At 44.1% G+C, this 22,412-nt stretch overlaps 1 protein-coding gene across 2 annotated transcripts in view; it reads right to left on the reverse strand.

Moving 5' to 3' along the window:
* unc5a (unc-5 netrin receptor A) overlaps positions 1 to 22,412 on the reverse strand; it is a 278,720-nt gene that overhangs the window by 92,558 nt on the left and 163,750 nt on the right. For both annotated transcript variants that reach the window (XM_083785438.1, XM_083785437.1), the window contains exons 3-5: positions 17,821 to 17,964; positions 16,060 to 16,163; positions 6,687 to 6,867 (exon numbers count right to left, since the gene is read on the reverse strand). In XM_083785438.1, the coding sequence (XP_083641564.1) occupies positions 6,687 to 6,867; positions 16,060 to 16,163; positions 17,821 to 17,964 (429 nt within the window). The remainder of the gene's footprint in view (positions 1 to 6,686; positions 6,868 to 16,059; positions 16,164 to 17,820; positions 17,965 to 22,412) is intronic.

Here is a 22,412-nt window from a genome sequence, read left to right on the forward strand (position 1 = left end):
GTCATACAATTTGATTATGCAAATCCAAGTGGGCTCATGTTAAAACCGCATAAACCCTATACACTTCATTGACCAGAGTCTCCCAGAAAACTATACTAGGCCCTAGTATTACACTTGCACTATTACTATCTGTACTTACTACTTACTCTTCCATTATTGCAGATTAAAATGCTCTACTGTTTGTTCATATTTTATTTTGAAAACGCCCAAAATTCACCACAATGAACCGGAAGTAAAGGCCATTACTACCAGTCGATACTTTCACCTTCATCAGAAGCGTTAATCTTGTAACCACCAATTTTTTTACGTGCTTCTAACATCAATTCAATCACCTCAATCTGAGCCTCAATTCCATCTTGCTACAGGCAGCCATTACAGCAGTCTATGCAGCGGCCATCTTGCTACAGGCAGCCATTACAGCAGTCTATGCAGCGGCCATCTTGCTACAGGCAGCCATTACAGCAGTCTATGCAGCGGCCATCCTGCTACAGGCAGCCATTACAGCAGTCTATGCAGCGGCCATCCTGCTACAGGCAGCCATTACAGCAGTCTATGCAGCGGCCATCCTGCTACAGGCAGCCATTACAGCAGTCTATGCAGCGGTCATCCTGCTACAGGCAAATACAATACCGAGCCATGCGTTGCCTAGCGAGGGGGAACCTACTACTCTGTTAGATATTAGCAAGAACATTCTGAATCGATAAAAAACTTCACCCGTGTGAAGTGAGGGGCGCTCTTATCATCATACATCTATCATACGTCCTCACCTTCGTTTTCAATGTTTGTGTTTACACAAACACTCAAAGATGGACATAGGAGGGGCTAGCACCCCGCAAAACATCTGTGAAAGACGCTCTGGCCGTCTGGGCAAACCATAAAAAAGAGGTGAAAGACGACCCTCGCATGCAGGGAATGAGTTAGAGGTAATACAGCATTTGACCACAGAGCCCATTGCACGCTATGATTCTCATTTCATACTTTAGAGTAAACGTTGGGGCATTCACTCTGAATCCCTGTTATTGCAGCTGCAATCATTTGGCACGCTGCATTGCACCCCGTGCTCAGTCTCAACCTGGCTATGGGCATATACGTAATTGGTGCTGCATAAATTGGATCATGGCAGGTGATTACATCAAATCAAGGTGGTTTGGTTTATAATCAACGACTGTATTAGATTTCTGCATTCACAGTGTTTAGCCACCAGCCTTTCAGGCTATACCGAGATTCCGGATTTTGTCGTCGCTGTCGGGCAAAAATTTACCTTTTTATGTCCAAAACGGTTACGTTTCAGCAAATTGAATGTGTTCCAAATGGAACCACTGTAGTCCAATATAGATGCTAAGGCTCAACCGACGGACACACTTTTTCAATAGTATAGCACACATAGCCAATCTTCAAGCTCACAACGCGTGAGAGGGTGAGAGAAAGAGAGGACACACACACACACACACACACACAGAGAGAGAGAGAGAGAGAGAGACACTCAGGGATCTATTTTCATCCATGCTAAACATCGTGGACGCCATCTTGAAAACGATGCCTTTCTAGATTGTTTTTACATATTAAATCCCAGTTTATATGCATTTTAAGTAATTTTAGCCACTGTGGACGCCATATTTAGCACACCCAATAGTAATCCATTGCAAAATATATTTGATCAATTATTTGGGTTTTCAGCCATACCTATACTATATTTGAGTCTGTGCAAACAGACCACTAGGGGGTGTACCCAACACGTTTGCACAGCTTTTTTAAATCTTGGTGATTTCTTACAAGACCGCCCCCTGCTATTATCCCTAAACTACTTTGCTTTTTTTTTACTATATTGAAAATCATTTTTGAATAGTTCAAATAGCCAATCTACAAGCTCACAATGTGTCGATGTAGATTGGCTATTTTAAAGGGATTGTGACATTTAAAAAAAGGTTTTGGAATTGTTCTTGTTTTTTTTAGGTTTTCTAATCTCAATTGCACTCAAAAAACATGAACTTTTAACATTCAGTAGAATCTACTGAATGTTAAAAGTTCATGTTTTTTTAGTGCAATTGAGATTAGATAACCTAAAAAAAACAAGAAAATCTACTGAGTAGATTTTCTGTGATCTGGGGTTTTCTGGCTCAAACAGGTGCTCTGATTTGCCGGCAGTAAGTGACATCACTTACTGCAAATCCCATATATGTCAATGGGATTTGCCAGCAGATGTCACTGTTTCACTGTGTTGCCTGTTTTCATTGTAGCTCAAAAGGCCCAAAAGACCCCAAAGAAAACTTCAGACCACAGAATATCCACTGAATGTTCAAAGTTCAGGTTTTTTGGGTGTAATTGAGGTCATAAAACCTAAAAGAAAAAAGAAAAATAAATGAAAATGAATGTCATAAAACCTTTAACTATTCAAAAATGTTTTTCAAAAGTAAAAAAGGCAAAGTAGTTTAGGGATAAGGGCTTTAGCATGGACACAAATAGAGCCCTCCGTCCTTCATTCACTGTCCATGGTGCTGAAGAGGCTGCATACAGTACATGTAATATCTATATATCTTTCTTTCAAATTTGCACCTTTGCACAACATGCATGCTTGTACAAGTACGGCATTAAGTACAAAAAGAAAGAAAATCTGCCCGACAGCAAGGGTTTGTTGAACTGAATGTGGGTCCTGTCCAGTCACTCTATGCTACGCTTTACGCTACGCTATCTTGGTAATACCCCCTTCACCTCCCCCAACGCCCCTGCCCCCGCAATGCTGGTCGTGGCTGAATCATTTCCTCTCCCTCTCCCTCTCTCGCTGTGCGATTGATTACCCACCACAGCCAAGCAAATTGCCAGGCAGCTCAGGGCCTGATTACCTCCTTCACAGCAGCCTCGTTAGAATGCATCTCTGCCCTGCTCCTGAACCCCTCACTACTTATTATGACTTACAGGCAAACCTAAGAGTCCAGAGCAAGGAAACCTGCTGCTCTTTTAAGTAACTACATTGTTCTTGGACACAGACACTGCATGGACACTGGTGGACAAAGTGTACAAGCAAGTAAAATAATAGAAATAGTATTTTAAAGTACAAATTATGTGACATTTTTCAGAAGCAAATTCAAAATTTCAAAAGAATAGTGAAAATAGCAGAGCTTGTAGATCAGCTAGTTTCACCAAGTGGTTAATTCATAATAAATAAATATATATATATATATATATATATATATATATATATATATATATATATATATTATATAACGGATATAACGGAGATAATGGAGTCAAAGTCATCAGCTTGCAAAAAACAAAAACAAAAAGTAACAGCACTCAAGTAAATGTACTTAGTTACTGTACTTTTACACCACTGCAGTCATGCAATTGAAGTGTAATAACAGTGTTCCTGTTGGACTGTGATCCCCCCCCCCCCCCCCCCCCCCCGCCCCCCCATTTAATGTCAGAATGGTCATTTGTCATCTTGTCAAGTACAGCGTGATTGGGGAGGAAATGAAATGCGGGCAGCACCCCTGCAATTTGTTCAAAAAAATACGTGTGGGTCGAACAGTGGGAACATTTTGATTGACAATAATAAGACGGTAAAAGAAGCAGGGTGCTAATGGCCCGATGTGATAGATTCTTCACTTGACAATTCCACATGTGAGAATTCAAAGAGCAGGCCATTCATTCAACTGTGCAATAACAAAAAAAACAATTGATTGTTAACGGTGAATAATTTTGTTCTCCGCTGGTCTAATTTAAATTTATTTATGTGCTGGAGGCATGTGCATTCACACATTAGCGCTTACGCACGCACGCACTCACTCACTCTCAGTTGAGGCCTGAATTAATGTATTCCATTAGAACTGATTTACTGTGACATATTCCATGTACAGTATGTGTAGGTCTGTCTGTGGCTGCATTATGGACCACACAGTGGTAGTAGCCGCGCTGAACCTCAAAGCCCAACTAGAAAAACCAGGTCAGGTGAGGTTATTGTGGCCTCCTGGTGGCGCTCTAATAGGCCAATGTGAAAAGGGTGCCATTTCTTCTCACGCCTTTGATGGCAATTGGATGATTTGAGACATTTAGTTCCAAAAATGTGTTTTGCAAAAATCCACCTGTTGGTGGCGCTATAACAGGCCAATGTGAAAAGGGAGGGATTTATTCCTCAGCCTAGTAGGAAAGTATAACAGGCCGTTGTGGGAGAATTGGGGCAGAGGTTGTCGTTGGCATCTAGGGAGTGTGTGTGCATCGTCTGGGCCAACGGTGCCGGAGATTAGTTGCACACACACACACACACACACACACACACACACACACACACACACACACACAAACAAACACACACACACACACACACACACGGAGTGCAAAACATACACTCTCCCCATGCTTTTGGCCTGGTGGAGACAATAAACTTAATATACTCAAGTACATAACGTGAAGTACTTGAATATGCATAAGTTATTCTCCACCATTGCATGTTTGCATGTAGTTTGCATGTAGTGGGGAATTAAGTTGAGCTGTAATGTATGCAAAGTGTAGTAGTGTTGGTGCCCAGGGAGCGCTCTGAGCTAGAAAATGTGCTGTTCCATTGCATTTTAATAAAGGTCAGTCTGATTATCAAGAACAAGTAATACTTTTCCGTACGTTGTTAATTCAATTTCCGTTTTCGCATATTGGATTTACCACGGGGGGCCGACATGGCTATCTATGGCAGCCGCTGAGATTGAAGCATCCGTCTGCTTCGGTGGAATGGATGCTGGCAACATTTTAAATTGTGCTAATGATTGTGCAAAATGCATATCCTCTTCTCTTTAATTTATGCGGTTATTCATAATGCAGGAGATGTTATCACGCTACTTGCTGGCACTAGTGGGATCAGTAACGTGGGGAAGCATCGGCACGTTTTGATCACGTGCATTCCAATTGTACATCATTATTAGCAGCATCCTACGAACAGGGGTCACATGTGTCCGTGGCAATGACTTTTGTTTTTACACACCATTATAATTTTCTTACTTTGATCCTCAGACCCAATTAGTGCATGTCAAGTCTCCAGGTTTTCTTGAGAATATTTATGACACTATGGAACATTAGGAGTCCACACAGTGTCCACACTGTGTACAAATGGAACCAAGAACACTCTCAGAGTTACATACCTTGAGGACGCCCTTAACTCCGAGAGTGTACAATTGGAACCAAGAACAGGGCTAGCTCTTTGTGTTACTGCTAATATTATTGTCCGCTCATTTTGTATGTCTGTGGGAAAAATTACATTTTTACAAAAATGTCCAACACAAGCCAGCATGGCGATGATGACCCTTGCTTACGAACCATTGACAGTAAAATGCAGATCCCAATAGAACAGAAAGCATAACGGGACTCGTAGGCGCTCGGGTAAAGTGTCCCCTCGCCACCACGATTGATTAGGGGTTTGTATCCTTCGCGGCGCATCCGACTTAGCCGAGTGTTTGTGGGTCTGTATTGTGGTATTGCTACTTTTACTTAATTATTTTTCTGTCATGTTACGTTACGTTACGTACCCCAACGCTAGGAGACGTTATTTGCTAGGTCCGTATGTACAGTATACAGACCCCAACGTATACTCCAAGTAGATAATGGTTGAGACCCACGGCAGCTTTTAACATTGATCCGGTTGCTATGCAACGCCAGCTATGGGACGTTAAATCTCTGTTTAACTCGGTTACAAGCAGGATTTTCAAACCTCCATAAGTCGGAATCCAGCAGAGCTGTCCATGGTGGATCTTCAGCCATACAAAGTTTGGATGTAATTTGTGACTTTGTACTGCTCTCCCGACATGCAAGCGTTTCTGGCGAGAGGTAAACAGTGTGTGCTTGTGCTAATAATACTAAAGTGTGTGTATTGAGTGTGTGTATTGGGCGGGGGGGGTGGGAAAAGTCCTTCTCTTAAAGTGAACGCGGATGGTGGCATAGGCTAACTTAATTTATGCTAACAGCTGGTGGCAGAGAAAGAATTAAAGGAGAACCATTTTCAACCCATCTCAATATAATTGGTCCTCCATTTGTGGTTTCCATTAGCTTCTAATCCCTCATCGATGATGTCACCGCCTGGTACTGTAGGTGTCATTTCATTTCGGCATTTATTTATTTATATTGACACGTATAATTCTTTCTGCACAATTCTATTTATTCATTCATGGATATTCGCTGTCTTTTAGGAGAAACACAATTTCTGTTTTCTTTTCCTCTAACGCTGGGAAGGGAAAATAAAATAGAAAATAAAGCAATCTTGAATATTGAGCGAGGAGGACCAATTATATGAAGATACGGTTGGAAATGGGTGAAGTGCTACTTCAAGTAAAAAACTAAATTGGACGACTTCTTCCACCACCAGTTGAGAGAGAGAGAGAGAGAGAGAGAGAGAGAGAGAGAGAGAGAGACAGAGAGAGAGAGAGAGAGAGAGAGAGAGAGAGAGAGAGAGACCTTGCAGAGAGACCACGCAATGGGGAAAAAGGGGGTAAAAAAGAGATACAATGAAAACAAATAACCTGGACTCGAGGCAATTTCATGTGAACACACCACAATCAAGCACTCTGTGTTGTTATGTGAGGTCTTATCTGTTGGGGGACCCTGCCTGGGCAGAGTGCCGGCCGGTCGCCAGGCGGGTGCGACTGCGCCCACATGATGAACAATGAATGAGGGATAGATGGAGAGAGATGATAAAGCGGCTCTGCCCTTACCGTACACCAGCACTGTGGCGGAGCTGCTCTTGCGGCGGGCCACTATATTCTTGGCCACGCAGGTGTAGTTGCCCGTGTCAGCCAGGCGGGCCTGTTTGATGATCAGATTATGGTCGTCGGTGACGAAGAAATTGGGGTCGCTCACTGGGTCAATCACGTCCTCGTTCCGCTGCCACTCCACCTGAAAATAAAGAAGAAAAGACATTATATATCAGTGGTGGAAAACGTATCAATGCTGCAAGTAAAAGTCCGGAGTTAAAAATGTACTTGAGGAAAAGTACAAAAGTATTGGTATCAAAATATACAAAGTACCAAAAGTAGAAAGTGCTCATTATGCAGAATGTCCCAGTTCACAAGTTTTCAAATGTATGTACAAATCTTTTGAAAATAGCCGAAATGTATAAAGCGCTGAAGTGGTTAATATGTTTTGTAATAATAATCAAAATCTTCAAAGTAACTAATAACTAACGTTTTCAAATGCAGTGGCATAAATTACAATTTGGATCCGAGATGTAGTGGATAGAAGTAAATGTATTGGGAATTGGAAATGCTCAAGTAAAGTACAAATATCTCAAAATTGTGCTTAAGTACAGTAATTAAGTAATGTGCTTAGTTACTTTACTTTAACACTGAACAACGGTGTAGATTATAGACAATACCCTCGATTACTCATTATTTTATACACTATTTTTATGAGTATGTCTAACAAATCTGAAATTCTACATGAATACTACTTACTAAACTTTTGCTGTTTCTTATATTCTTTTACTACATACTGACTATGACTATGAGACAAAGGCCTAGATTTTGAAGGTGCGTTTTACCATGTGGTAATACATAAATTGGCCTCGCTCTGCGCACATTCGTATTATGAAAGGCATATCGGCCCGTGTTGAACGCACTCGGCCCGTGTTGAACGCACACACATTGTGGCATACGGCGTTCCTGAAAATTTTAGCATTGTGGGAGTGTCCATATGTTAATTATTTTCGCTTTGCGCAATTTGCTATTAAGCCCCTTGACCTAAAGACACTCAGCGCATAACGATTAGACGTGGGTCTGACCACCTCATAAACGCAACTAGCACTGTTTGATTTTACACTTGAGCGGCTCTGGGAGGCTGGTAGAGTGTTGCCATGTCTGTTTATTATAAGCGGCTTCTTTTTCTGTAAAGTTGCTTGTAAATATTGGTAGTTGTACTGTTTTGTGGTTGCTTTTCTTGTTTCTAAAGTGGTTATTTGGGCTTTTCTCCTAATGTTGTTTAAACCAGTGATCCTCACACAGCACATTCCCATGTCAAGGATCCCCAGATGAATGCATTTGCCCAACTAAGGACGGCTAATCCAAAAATTAAATAAAGAAATTCCAAGATTACTTTTGAAAATAGCAGATCTATACCAGCTCATAATGCATCACATTCATTCATTAAAACTATGAACTCTGACTGCAGGGGGATATATATAATGATCATTATAACAATGTGCAAGAACATATTTAAAAATAAGGAAGAACTTTATATTTGTGGACAATCAAAATATGTTTTTTTATTTGAATGTGGTGTCATTAAAATTAATCTGGATATGGCAGACTCACTATCTAGAATATGTACATGAACATTTAAAATAGGTTGCAGACCCCTGTTATATGCGCTTATTTTTATAGACCTATTTACTTGTTTCTATGAGACATGGCAACAGCCTTTTTTTGCGTCTTTCTTTTGTAAAATCTTGAGATTAGAAACGGCCATAATTCTTTCATTTCTCAACCTTAAAAATAAATAAAAACATCTCCATAATCCTTGGGAAGTTTGCTTTCATATGCTGTATCACACCCGATTCAAGTCTTCTTCAATAAAATGCTACGAGCGAAGACCATATAACATCGGGGCCACAGGCACAGCATTAAGCAGCAACATTCAACTCATTCCTTCATCATGACTTGAATGAAATAAAATATAATACACGTTATTTTACTGGTGTTTTTCAATAGAAACAAATTATTTTGAGGCATAAAGGTGACAGCATGCAGTGCAATAGGAATAATTAACCCAAATGTGACAAAGTCATGTCATGTCTTCTATGGTGCCAGGCCAGCCTGAAGAAATGTAATACCACGATCCCCAAAGTGCGCATTCCGTATGTGACATCAGCTGACTGGTAAAGAGAATAGTACGGACATGTTGATTGGGTACGTCTCAAACACGCCTTAAACACACCCATGACTAATTCAAGGCCGTTTTTGCGCAATCCACGGGGTGTCGAAAGCGCTTCTTAACATGCCCAAAATTGCAATATGACATACCACACGCCCCCAGCTCTAAAAACTGTAATATGATATGTAATATTATTGGAACTGGTTAATCGACCTGAAAGTGTGTGTGGGGGGGAAAAGGGATACAATGGTAAATGTACACATGCGGAGGTAACAGACAAAGAGAAGCCAGGTGGATACACACCCTACAGACAGAACAAATAAAATAAAAAACACAATTAATTATAGACAAAGTTTGGTTTGGGATGTGTCTTAAGGTGTGTATTCAGAGAGGTACCTGCTGTCCCTGTTGTGTAATAATATGTATTTATTTTGTGACGAATTTGTTACTTCATTCCTGCTTATGGCTTTTAGCCAAAAGGGATGTACTTAAATTAATTGGTTTTAACATTAACTTTTCGACTGGTAGTGTGCATTTTGTGTTTATTTAGGAAATAGGAATCAACGTTTTCGACCCCTCCGGGTCTTCATCAGGAATGATTCCTGATGAAGACATGACGCCGAAACGCGTCCGTGTTTTGTCTGTCTGTCTGTGCTGCACAATGCAATAAATGTACCTTTTTTTTTTTTAAAGATATTTTTTTGCGGCTTACGCCTTTTATTGATTTTTTAAGGGACAGATAGTAGGCTGACAGGAAACGGGAGAGAGATGGGGGGATGACATGCGGTAAAGGCCGTGTCGGGTTCGGGAGTCGAACCCGCGGCACACCGCGACTGGATCACCAGTCCGGTGCCCAGACCGTTACGCTACGGCCTGGGCCCAATAAATGTACCTTGAATGGACTTCGGAGTGCTGGATCTTTTAAAATGTACACATGAACCCTTACTTTGTACCATTGCATTTAATTCCAGAATAAAAATACCCTACTTTGTCATGCTACAGTGGCACACTAAAGTAGCGAAAATATCCGTTCTACAAGCTCACAATGCTTAGCAAAGTGACGTGTCGTGAGCTAGCTTGTAGATCGGATATTTTCTATTCTTAAATGTTTATAAAAAAAGGAACGGTTTCCACACTGTCACGGTACGCTCCTCTGCCCTTGGACTTTGTCTGTGTTTTGGGTCTTATTACTTATATTTGTGTTCTGTACCTTATTTTGTAATAGTGTTCTGTGATTTCCTGTCTGCCTTGTTTTCTGTCTCCTGCCTTGTCTCACCCCCCTGTATTAGTGTAACCCTAACCACCTGTGTTCTGTTGTCTGTTAGCCTATCCCATTGTTGATTGTGTGCTTCAGTTCACCTGTGTGTAGTTAGTCTTGTCTATATATATGCCCCAGTGTTTTCAGCTCCTTGTCAGTTCGTCGTCGTATATGTTGTGGTCAGTTGTTCCATGTATATTGTTCCTTGTGATGTTTCCACGTGGGTTTTTTTGAGAAATAAACCTCTTGAACATTCACTTCTCTGCCTGGCCTGGTCGTTCTGCATTTGAGTCCTACCTCCGTGACCACACCCTGACAGTACGAACTGACCAATTATGGACTCAGCAGAACGGCAGCTTTTTCGGAAGAAGGTACAGGAGTTCGAGTCTGCAGTGAATGGCCTCATCGCTTCACCTCCCAGCCAGCATGTTGAGCTGCTGGGGAGGATTTCAGACCAGCAGAAATGGTTTGGTGAGAGGCCATGGGTGAGCCACTTCGTTCCTCACATTGATGTGGTCCGGCAGAGGCTGAATAGTTTTCAGCTGTCCGGTTCTGGTTCTCCCGCTTCCCAGCCTGCTTGTGACCAGCCCATGCCCCAGTCAATCAGACTCGGGTTTGTGGGCCTCCAGCCTGTGTCTGCATCTACCAGCCCCACTCCTGCACCATTGGAAAACCAGCCTATGAGCCTGCTGGCCTACTTTTGTAGCAAGGTAAAAATACCTGTCTATCCTGAGCCGACTACCATCCAGGACCCATATGAGGGGTCACGCTTGGCCCTTTGTGTGGGGAACCGTGGGCCTGCCAGAAGAAGGCGTGGTCGCCATGGCTCTCAACATCCTCCCAGTGGCCTCCAAAGCACCCCGTCTGCAGCCCCAGCTCCTCGACCTGCAGCCCCGGCTCCTCGACCTGCAGCCCCGTCTGCAGCCCCAGCTCCTAGACCTGCAGCCCCGTCTGCAGCCCCAGCTCCTAGACCTGCAGCCCCGTCTGCAGCCCCAGCTCCTAGACCTGCAGCCCCGTCTGCAGCCCCAGCTCCTAGACCTGCAGCCCCGTCTGCAGCCCCAGCTCCTAGACCTGCAGCCCCGCCTGCAGCCCCAGCCCCTCGACCTGCAGTTCCGTCTGCAGCCCCAGCTCTCCCGTCTGCGGCTCTGTCTCCTCTGCCTGAGGCCCTGCCGCTGCAGCTCGCCTCCGAGGCCCCGCCGCTGCAGCTCGCCTCCGAGGCCCCGCCGCTGCAGCTCGCCTCCGAGGCCCTGCCGCTGCAGCTCGCCTCCGAGGCCCCGCCGCTGCAGCTCGCCTCCGAGGCCCCGCCGCTGCAGCTCGCCTCCGAGGCCCCGCCGCTGCAGCTCGCCTCCGAGGCCCCGCCCCTGCAGCTCGCCTCCGAGGCCCCGCCCCTGCAGCTCGCCTCCGAGGCCCCGCCCCTGCAGCTCGCCTCCGAGGCCCCGCCCCTGCAGCTCGCCTCCGAGGCCCCGGCGCTGCAGCTCGCCTCCAAGGCCCCGCCGCTGCAGGTCGCCTCCTCCGAAGTCCCATCGCTCGCCTCCTCTCAGGTCCTGCCACTGCAGTCTGCTTCCACTGAGGCTCTGCTGCCACAACTCTGCGCCCCAGGGCCTGTGTGGCCCAGAACTCCTAAGTGGGACCACCTGTCTGGTCGTCCTCCAGACTCTCCTCCCAAGCAGCTGGGCCGACGTTTTCCTGTGTGGCTCCGCCCATCTGGTCGACCTCCGGACCCTCCTAAGCGGCCATGCCGACATTACAGTTTGCCTGGGTGGCTCCGCCCCTCTGGTCGTCCTCCTGACCCTTTTCCCAAGTGGCCAGGCCAACTTCTTCGTCCTCCTGGGTGGTTCCAACTGCCTGGCCGTCCTCCAGACCAACTCCACTTCAACCTGGCCATCCATCTCGGGTCCTTGTCCCCAGACCCCTTTTCCTCTGTCCCCTCCTCCAGACCCCCTCCACCCACCCGGCTCAGTGTTCCTTGTCTGAGTTTTGGGACATCTGGAAGCTGTCCGTTGAGGGGGAGGTACTGTCACGGTACGCTCCTCTGCCCTTGGACTTTGTCTGTGTTTTGGGTCTTATTACTTATATTTGTGTTCTGTACCTTATTTTGTAATAGTGTTCTGTGATTTCCTGTCTGCCTTGTTTTCTGTCTCCTGCCTTGTCTCACCCCCCTGTATTAGTGTAACCCTAACCACCTGTGTTCTGTTGTCTGTTAGCCTATCCCATTGTTGATTGTGTGCTTCAGTTCACCTGTGTGTAGTTAGTCTTGTCTATATATATGCCCCAGTGTTTTCAGCTCCTTGTCAGTTCGTCGTCGTATATGTTGTGGTCAGTTGTTCCATGTATATTGTTCCTTGTGATGTTTCCACGTGGGTTTTTTTGAGAAATAAACCTCTTGAACATTCACTTCTCTGCCTGGCCTGGTCGTTCTGCATTTGAGTCCTACCTCCGTGACCACACCCTGACACACACGACATACAGCAACGGTAAAAAGGTTTCTAAGAGATGCTACAATAATATACTGGTTCACAAAGGAGTCTTTGAGGAGGTTCGAGGCAGGGGGTCCCTGTGGAAACAGTTTGAACACGGTTCTCCCTATTTTATTTCTTAGTTTTATAAATAAATAAAAACAGGAGATCAATAAGCTTACAACGTGTTGCCATCGACTGCAAATCCGATAATTTCAAAACATGTTGACAAAGCTTCTTAAATGGAGGTGCCTGGCACAAAATGGTGGTCCGCGGCCAAATGCAATCAATTTGAGGATCCTCAACATGGATATTTTGTGTGCTACAATAGCACACAAAAACTCTCCCCGTGGCACTGCTGCAAATGGCCAGAGATCATATTTTGACAGTTCAAACGTCAAACGTTACAGTATGTCATGTGATACCTACACAAGACACCGACGTTACATTACCTATGGAACTAAATTATTTACTTTCTCATTTCCTCTTTATGTAGCCCTGTTTTCAATACTATAGAAACGATATTTTTGATAATATTTTTTTATTAAAAGTGGTTAAGTTTGTCTGTTATAAATATTGAACCAATAAAAAGCATTAATTAGCTTGTGACTAAATAATAACTACATTATTAACTACAAGGTTCTTGTTTTCCTTTACCTGAAAATAAACGGATTTGGACATATGAAGTTTCTAAACCGACAGCAACAATGTAACTGTATATATTTCTATAGGTCGTCCTCATACATTTGTTACACTGTAAGTTACAATGTTACAAATGTACTATTTGTACCATTTATAGCATTGACATTTATCAATTTGCATCTCAACAGTGTACAAATGTCACCCTGGAAAATTGGAACAATTTGCAGGGGTGCTCGCCTTTCATTTCCTCCAAATGACACTATAGGCTACTTGACAAAGTGAGAAATGGCAATTGTGACCTTAAACGAGGGATAATCACAGTAGAATAAGTGCTATTCAGAGAACCTGTTGAACGGCTCTCGAGGCTTTCACACAGTGTGTGGTCGAATAAACGACACCAATATGCAAAACTTGAACATTTAAGTTGATGCCTTTACTTACCGAAGCAACGAAACAACATGAATAAATTAAAATACGCTATTTCCAATCTTATCTTCTTAAAATTGGTCCTCCCTAATGCTCATTATATTATAATATGGTACAATTTCTGTCTACTCACTCTGTGTCTCAGAGGAGGGTTGTGGACAGTTCAGAAACCTGTCTACTCACTCTGTGTCTCAGAGGAGGGCTGTGGACAGTAGATAAAACTGTCTACTCACTTTGTGTCTCAGAGGAGGGCTTTGGACAGTTCAGAAACCTGTCTACTCACTCTATGTCTCAGAGGATAATTGTGGACAGTTCAGAAACCTGTCTACTCACACTGTGTCTCAGAGGAGGGCTGTGGGCAGTAGAGAAAACTGTCTACTCAAGGCCTATTCATAGTTTAGATTTTCGGTGGTGAGGTGACCACCAAAGCGGTGGTTTGGATGTCGCCAATGTTGTGGTTGGATGAGCGGTGGTGAGTAAAAACAGAGAGAAGGGCTGGGGAGAGCGGTGGTTTGCTCTTCACCGCGGCTCAGTGACGTCATGTTGTAGTTTTGGGTGAAGCGGTGGTCACCTCATCACAGAAACTTCAAACTATGAATATGCCGTTTCTCAGAGAAGGGCTGCGGACAGTTCAGAAACCTGCCAGCCTACCAGTGACATCATCGATAGGCAAGTTTGGCCATTTCAGACAAAACTTTTAAAAAATGCGATTAATGCAAGAACAATGGCTTCTATTTCAGCTTGCTTTCTTTCCAGGAGGAGAAGTGTGCAGTTTATGCTGAAGGTGCCTAAAACCAATTCTAAGCTGGGAGATACTGTCTTCAGGGTGTATGCTCCATATATATGAAATGAATGTCAAGAATAGTTCTGATGATGTACAAAATATGTTTTTTGCTATTTTTTAAATATTTTTAGCTGACCTTATAATATTGGAAGAAGGCAGAATATATTAGAAGAATATATATTGGAAGAAGCCGCAAAACACATGCATAAATGGTCAATGGTCACCACCACCACAGAGAGAGAGAGAGAGAGAGAGAGAGAGAGAGAGAGAGAAAGAGAGCGCGAGAGAGAGAGAGAGAGAGACAGAGAGAGAGAGAGAGAGAGAGAGAGAGAGAGAGAGAGAGAGAGAGAGAGAGAGAGAGAGAGAGAGAGAGAGAGAGAGAGAGAGAGAGAGAGAGAGAGATAGATAGATAGATAGATAGATAGATAGATAGATAGATAGATAGATAGATAGATAGATAGATAGATAGATAGATAGATAGATAGATAGATAGATAGATAGATAGATAGATAGATAGATAGATAGATAGGAGAGATATGCGGAGGGAGAAGGAATAAGCGAGAGAGGCAGAGAGACTACTGAGAGGGAAATTGAGAGAGTTAGGGAACGAGAGAGAGAGAGATATAGAGAGAGAGAGACACGGGGCAAATAGAGCCATTAATTATACATGGTCTTTACAGCTGCCAAACAGGGAAGTGAAGCATCCAAGCTTCTCCCAGAGTGATGGGATCAGAAGACGTGATCTACGCCTTCTCACAGACTCACACACATGTAAACGACATCATAAATCAGTAAGTGGGAATTATTAGAGGCGTAATTCATCCGTTCATCCGGGGTGTCCCTTCCCTGGGTGTAGGACGAGGGATGGGTGAACCACGACATTGGTTCTTGAACTTTTCATGACAAATATGTGCTTCTTTCTGTCACAAAGGCTAACCTGGCAACCCTGGAACCTGGTATGCGGCTGTGCGTGTGTACCATAGTCTATGGTGTGTCACGTCGGCGCGACACACACGCGCACACGTCCCACGTGCTTGCGACCCGTCAGCGAAGACACACACGCATGCACGTTCACGCGACCTGTCATTGCATACACACACTGTTCCTGCTCCATTTGTTGGTAACGTTCAAAAATGGCCTCGAGAAGCCAGCTAGTCAGCCAGCCAGCCAGCTGAACAGACAGAACAGACAGGACAGACAGGACAGACACACAGACAGACAGACAGACAGACAGACAGACAGACAGACAGACAGACAGACAGACCCTTATCGGATCGATGCAAAGGGTAAGTGATATTCTTTGGTTGACACAATATGTTTTTGTAACAATAAGGTTAAAGCTCCAGATTATGATAGTAACCATAGAACAGAAGTCACCCTGTCTCTCCAGCTCATTATAATGAACACAAAATACATTTTCAGTTGTGTTGCAAATTACATCCAATCAGGAGAGAGCACCCATTTATCAGCATCACTTTGTGTCATCACTTCAAATTTCTGTAACCTGTGTGATCAAATCAAACAATCTGAGGACATCCATCACTGCTGTCCTCCTAGTTCATGAAGGGTAACCTGGCGCTACAAACCTATAAATATGTGTGAGCCAGTTGTGGAGCGTGTGTGTGTGTGTGTGTGTGTGTGTGTGTGTGTGTCACCTCAGGTGGTGGGACTCCCTCTGGAGGGTGACATTGCAGCAGCAGCTCCTGGTCCAACGCCACCTCCTTCCCCATCGGCTCCTCCTCAAAGTTCTTTCTCAGGTCTGACGGGAGCCCAAAAGAAAAACATGCAACACATTTTTACCAATGAATTTCCAACACTTTTCCAAAATATTTAACCCAATTTCCAGGCCTATATAACAATCATTCAGCGCAATAATGAGTCTCTCCTATGTGTCCGGCAGGCAGTGTAGCAACAATAAAGCATAGAATATAGAAAGCTATAATTCTATTGCAGATTTTGTGCCAAATGTTTTTCTACACTACCTATCCTAGGGCATAGGATCACTCTGCGGCACGCAGCGTGATCAGGCCTGTTTGTTTGATTTGTCCCTAAGGACTACTGTTTGTGGACCTACCTTATCTATAACCTCATTTACATACTGTATATGCTGCTATGTGGACCTACCTTTTGTCTAACCTCATGTACATACTGTATATGCTGCTATGTGGACCTACCTTATGTCTAACCGCATGTACACATACTGTACATTTATTATTGTATGTGTACGTTTTAAAACGTTTCAACGCATATTTATGTAGGAATTAACAGGACGAATGCAATGAAATATTCACGACGTAAAATGGCTTCTGCCAAAACCTTTCAAAGTCTGTCTGTCTGTCTGTTACTGTCTGAGTTACTAAGGTTTCCAGCAGACTGCGGTGATTTAATGCTCAACCACCTGTGTTGTAAAGCTGCCTCCTAGCAGTACTGTATTAATGTCTCTCTCTCTCTCTCTCTCATTCTCACATTTTGCGTCGTACAAGTGGATTCCAAGCTGTGCGTGATTTAACAAACTTTGTAATCAGGATAAAACACTGTGGGCCATCAAACTGTAACGACCTCTGTGGTCATTTGACATTTTATGCCATCGTTAAGACTTTCCTCACATGAAGCAGAAAATAAATCGCCCACGCATTGCACGCAGAAAATGAATTAATATATGCAAGTAACACTGTTATGCAAAGGGTGGAAGCTAACTAAGAACATTTACTCTGTAGTACTGTACTTAAGTACAGTATTTATACTGTACATCATATACTACTCTACTGGTACTACACCGCAAATATTGTGCTTCGGTGGATTTGGACCATAGACTGTAAAAGATTTGGACACACAACGTCCTCCACATTGGTGTGAACAGTTTCTACTTGTCCACAATTAGACTGCTGAACAAGAGCTAGGATTGGTGACGCCACACAGACTGAACGGATTGGTCTCCTTTAGTAGAGACTACTCTGTATATACACATAGGCTACATCACTTTATTTATATATTTTATATGCATACATATTGTACCATGTAGATTAGTCATGTACTATGCACTTTTTCTTTTTAACTGCAATGATGAGCCTGCACAAACAAGAATTTCACCCATGTTACTTGTAATGTGATGTAACAATAAAGTTTGATTCTGATTCTGATTCTGATTCTGCAGGCCCTTTACCACTGTGCCATGCGAGCGCTTGAACAGACACTCTATAGCAATGAGTACAGAATCAGATGCTATTTAACACTTCATAACAAAGCAATATCACTTAGTGTTAATTGAAGTACACTTTGCTGCCAATATTTTCTACATTGTGGAATTGATACTTTGACAATAACAACGTAAACAATCTGAGTATACTGCTACCACTACACTTCCGTTATGCAGTAAGAGCTCATGTATTTTTAGTTTGAAGGGTCGTTCCACTCACAGGCGATCCTGATGTACGCTTTCTGACTCTTCTGGGTTCCCGTAGTGCTCCAGGCCACACACTGACACCAGTACTCGTCCAGACCGAAGACCTTCTCCACCTGCTGCCTGGTGACGTCGATCTTCACCTGCATGATGGGCAGCGCTGCAAGATAAACACAGGACATGCTTTACTGTACATCTCATCCTGTATGTATGACACCGCTTCTCATCTTTCATGTCAAGGACCTCAATATGTTCCAGCCACACGCATGCATGCACACAGACATCAAAGGGGCTTCAGACGACCCTGCCCTTTCACCCATCTGCAAAATAGTGTCCATCTCCAGACCATGCATGCAGCTTTTCACTATGGTGAAAGAAATGCAAATGCCCCCTTTCCATGCTGTACCCGAAACCAGCATCCCAGATAATTGCCTTTTCTTTTGGCGATGATTTTGCTATAGCAACTTATTTAGCTGGGGACCCCCTGGAACCCCCTTAAAGACACCCTAGGGTGCCCAGTCCACACTTTGAGAAACACTGCTGAATGTGGAGAGCAAATAAGGCAGGAGCCAACACAGTTTCTTCTGTAACATCTAATCTGTTGCCTCATGATTGCAAACTGATCGAGTTTCAAAGAAATTCATAGGCAATGTTAACCATGCAATCATCCCTCCAAAGAAAATACTGGAGGAAAAATGTGTTAAGTGCATTTCGTTGCGGTCGGGCAGAAACCTTGCATCTTCATATTTCAACTTGTTCAAATTAACGCCATACTGGCCCAGGCCGTGGCGTAACGGTCTGGGCACCTGACTGGTAATCCAGTCGCAGTGTGCCGCGGGTTCGACTCCCGAGCCCGACACGGCCTTTACTGCATGTCTTCCCCCCATCTCTCTCCCGTTTCCTGTCAGCCTACTGTCTGTCCCTTCAAAAATCAATAAAAGGCGTAAGCCGCAAAAAAATATATATAAAAAAAATAAAAAATAACGCCATACTGTGTTGGATGACGGTGTCGTGCAAAAGCGGAAAAGGATCGTCGATGTGCAAGCTCACAACGCATCATAATAACTACAAAGGACCAATTAGCAAAATAGGATAATTCCGTTTCCTGAAAAGTTAGACGTACAGTACATGGTTTCCACTGCCGATGTGTGCCACGTACTGACCCCCACCAGGGCAAAGGGAGAACTCATTTACTGCTGGGCAAAAATAAACAAGTCCAGCACTGTAATCAAATCTAAACAGAGTGCCTGTTAAGCAGGGGGAGAATGAGAAGAAAGCCCCCTCGGCTGCACTCTCTGTGTAATTTAGAGGGTGGCAAGACAGCAGCAGTACGTGGTCTCTATCAAAGCCAATCGGAACAGGGAGGGACAAAACACTCAAGACAATCTCTGAACATTACTCCTTACGAGGAGGAGAGATCTCAATAAAGGAAGCATTTCCGCTGCTACAGCATGTTGTTGAATGTTGATACAAGCAGCGCTGGACAAAGTACTCCAAACTACCAAAGTCCAAGGACACGTACAGAGCAGAAACTCCTGGTGAAATATTACTCAACTACAAGTGGCAGTTACAAATCTGTATATTTGAGTACTTAAAATTAAGTAATTAATTATTCAAAAATGGGTCTGCCATGACACACCAGGAGCCACATGTTGCCCCCCAGGGGGCCATGTGTAGAGGTCCCCAGGGGCCACCGGTGCACTGTTGCTCCAATCTGCACCAACCTCGACAAAAACTCTGTTCAGGGATGACAACAGTTACACGCAAATATAGACAGCACACATAGGGCACTACAGCACAGTTACAGCAATGTCTGACATTTCAAATAGCTATAACTAAGTGACCATGACTGTGTAGTGCCATGGAAATCTAGGATTTGAAGGTGTAACATTTCCAATTCCTAGAAATGTATTAGTATTTGTCTTTGAGGTTTACTGGAGTGAAAGTATCCAAAAATAGAAATACTCAAGTAAAGCACAGATATAGATACTTATTTTTTTAGCAGACCAACAGTATACAGTACAAAGGAAATGTACTTTGTTACTGGAATATTTGGGAGCTAAAATAAAAACACTCAAGCAAACTCAACATTAATCCCCGGTGAGGACGACAGCGATCTCAATAAAGGAAGCATTTCCACTGCTAGGTTGACGCAAGTGATGTTGGAGAAGGGCAAGCGCAGGGCAACTGGGATGAAGGAAGACCTCGTCAACCCCCCTGCAACAAAGAGAAAGCCATCCAGACAGAAATCCTAATAAAAAGGCGTTCATTCAGCGATGTCATCCTGAAGCCACCGATGGGAGATTGGGCGACTGCAATTATTCCGCATGAACGAGGAAATCCCAGAAACGTTAGTCACCGGTTTCTATCGATTCAATCCCTGCTCTTTCTGTTTTTGATATTTGAAAAGCCACCTTTCAAATTGTCCTTTCCTTCCCGTTTTTCTCCCATCCTGTGAGCACCACATATGACCCCCCCTGCATGCCCGTTTCATACACGGTCCAGTGATTTAGCACGTTTTGACCGAGCCTCATTTCGTCTTGGCTACCATGGCAGTCTCTCTCTCTCTGTCTGAGCTTTCTCACACTCTCAAACTCTCCAGGGGCATTTGAAGAGAGGACCTGACCCTTTCATACGGATGTGGAGCATCTCACACAACGCATGCACACGCTTGCACAAGACAGTCGTCTTGTCGTCAATCGTCTCTGTCGGGTGGAAACCTCATCCATGTCCAAAACCAAACTATTTTTTTTTATTCAAATAAAAATCACACCTGTGTGAAGTGAGTGGTGCAACTCCGTGTGGGGGTCTACGGGGGGTCCCTGGAAGTTCCAGACCCCCAGGAACGCGCCCAGGGGGCCGGCCCGGTTCCAGCTAGTCATCCCGTGTCCGAAATGGTTGAGAAATGACAGAGTTACTGTGTGGGAGTCCCCAGGGACTAGGGAGTCCAACTACGTACTATTTTCGTGCTCGGACAGACCCAGCCAGCCAGGGCCAGACCCAGGGACCCAGGGACACACATACGGTAGCTGTCTATAGGAGTGGTTGTACCACTCAAAAAGTAGCAGATTGCCAAGCTCAAAATGTGCCGCTTTGCTCTGTATTTTGAGTATGTGGATGTGCTACTTTTGTGTGACACTAGTACGATCAAGTGCAGCGAACAAAAAAACAGCAAAAAGTTCAATGTGGAGATAGGAGGTTTCTGCCTGACAGCAGTGTAGTAGATGTACGTAGGTCGATGGAGAGTGGCTCTCCAGCTGGCATTTAGCTAAAAGCACTTAGCGGTGCTCATCTGGCACACTTGATCTGGTCTGCAGCGATCATCTCCAGCTCATGGCGAGGGTCTAATTGAAGTTGGCCTATAAGTGCTACCTATGAGACCCTCATCTAACCTATGCAGCAATTATACAAAGCACCTGACCCTCCCTCCCTCTCCCGTTGCATGGGGCATCACCATTTAAAAAAGCTAAAGCTGTGTCTTTCGGTAAACAACATGGACGGTGCTCAGTCAGAGGTGTGTGAGGTCTGAGGCGGTCGCACACCGACAGCGCAGTAGTGGAGGAAGTATAGCCTGGCTTGGCCAGACTTGTACCGTGGATTCACCAACACCTCCAGTGGGGAGGAGACGTCAGTGAGTCCACGCTACGAGTCTGGCCAAGCCAGGATAGAATAAGTAGGCTACTCCAATTTGCATTTCTCCATGCCATATGTCTCTCTCTCTCGCGCTCTCAATGCTCCCCTCCGCTTTTTTTTCCTCTTTCTTTCCCGGAAAACAACACAATTATGGAGCTTTCACCCACACACATCACAGGTTTAAACCTGTAAACCTGTGATGTGACAATGAAACAGATTTCTTCTTCTTTCTTTTTTTTTTATATCTCTGCATGGGATTCAATATGGGTCAACTCAATTTATAGTTCAGTTTGCACACTCTGAGTCACAGAACCGTGGTGGTGGTCCCCCTGGCCCGGACCCGAGTCTTTAACCCATTTTGTGCGGGAACCCCATGGTGTAAGCATTATGTTATGCTTTAGCTATTGAAAAATAGCAGATCTACAAGCACGAGCTTGTAGGTCTGCTATTTTTGAAAATTCGAAGAAAGACTGACATCAGACATTTTTAGAATCTGATCTCTGAAAATGGGTTAATATCATAGCGCCGCAAATTAGTCCTCTCAGCGCCCACAGCCATGTATTAGAGTCTTAATGGAGTAGCTCTCAGTGAGTGTGATTACCTCCACGGTACAAACAGCCCCCCACCCCCTTCCGGCCACACTCGCAGCGTCAACAACCCCCATATGCCGCTGTGCAAAACATTGTTTGTGCCAAAGCACCCCTTCCACTGCCATTCCACAGCTTATGACTAAAGCCGCATACATTGTTGTACAGTGTTGTTTTCATCGACTAATACTATGACGAAAAATGTATTATTGCAACACAACTTGTCGCAGCCCGACACGTTGTGAGCTTGTAGATCGGCTATTTTCAGCAAGTGTAAAAACATCATTACGATGCCATGAACATAATTCTTATGATATTTAGTCGACTAAAACTAGACATTCCAGGTGACTAAAATGTGACTAAAACTAAACGAAACCTATTCAAGAGA

Source organism: Protomyctophum parallelum (assembly GCF_964188405.1).
Source record: "Protomyctophum parallelum genome assembly, chromosome: 16".
NCBI classification, from domain to species: Eukaryota; Metazoa; Chordata; class Actinopteri; order Myctophiformes; family Myctophidae; genus Protomyctophum; species Protomyctophum parallelum.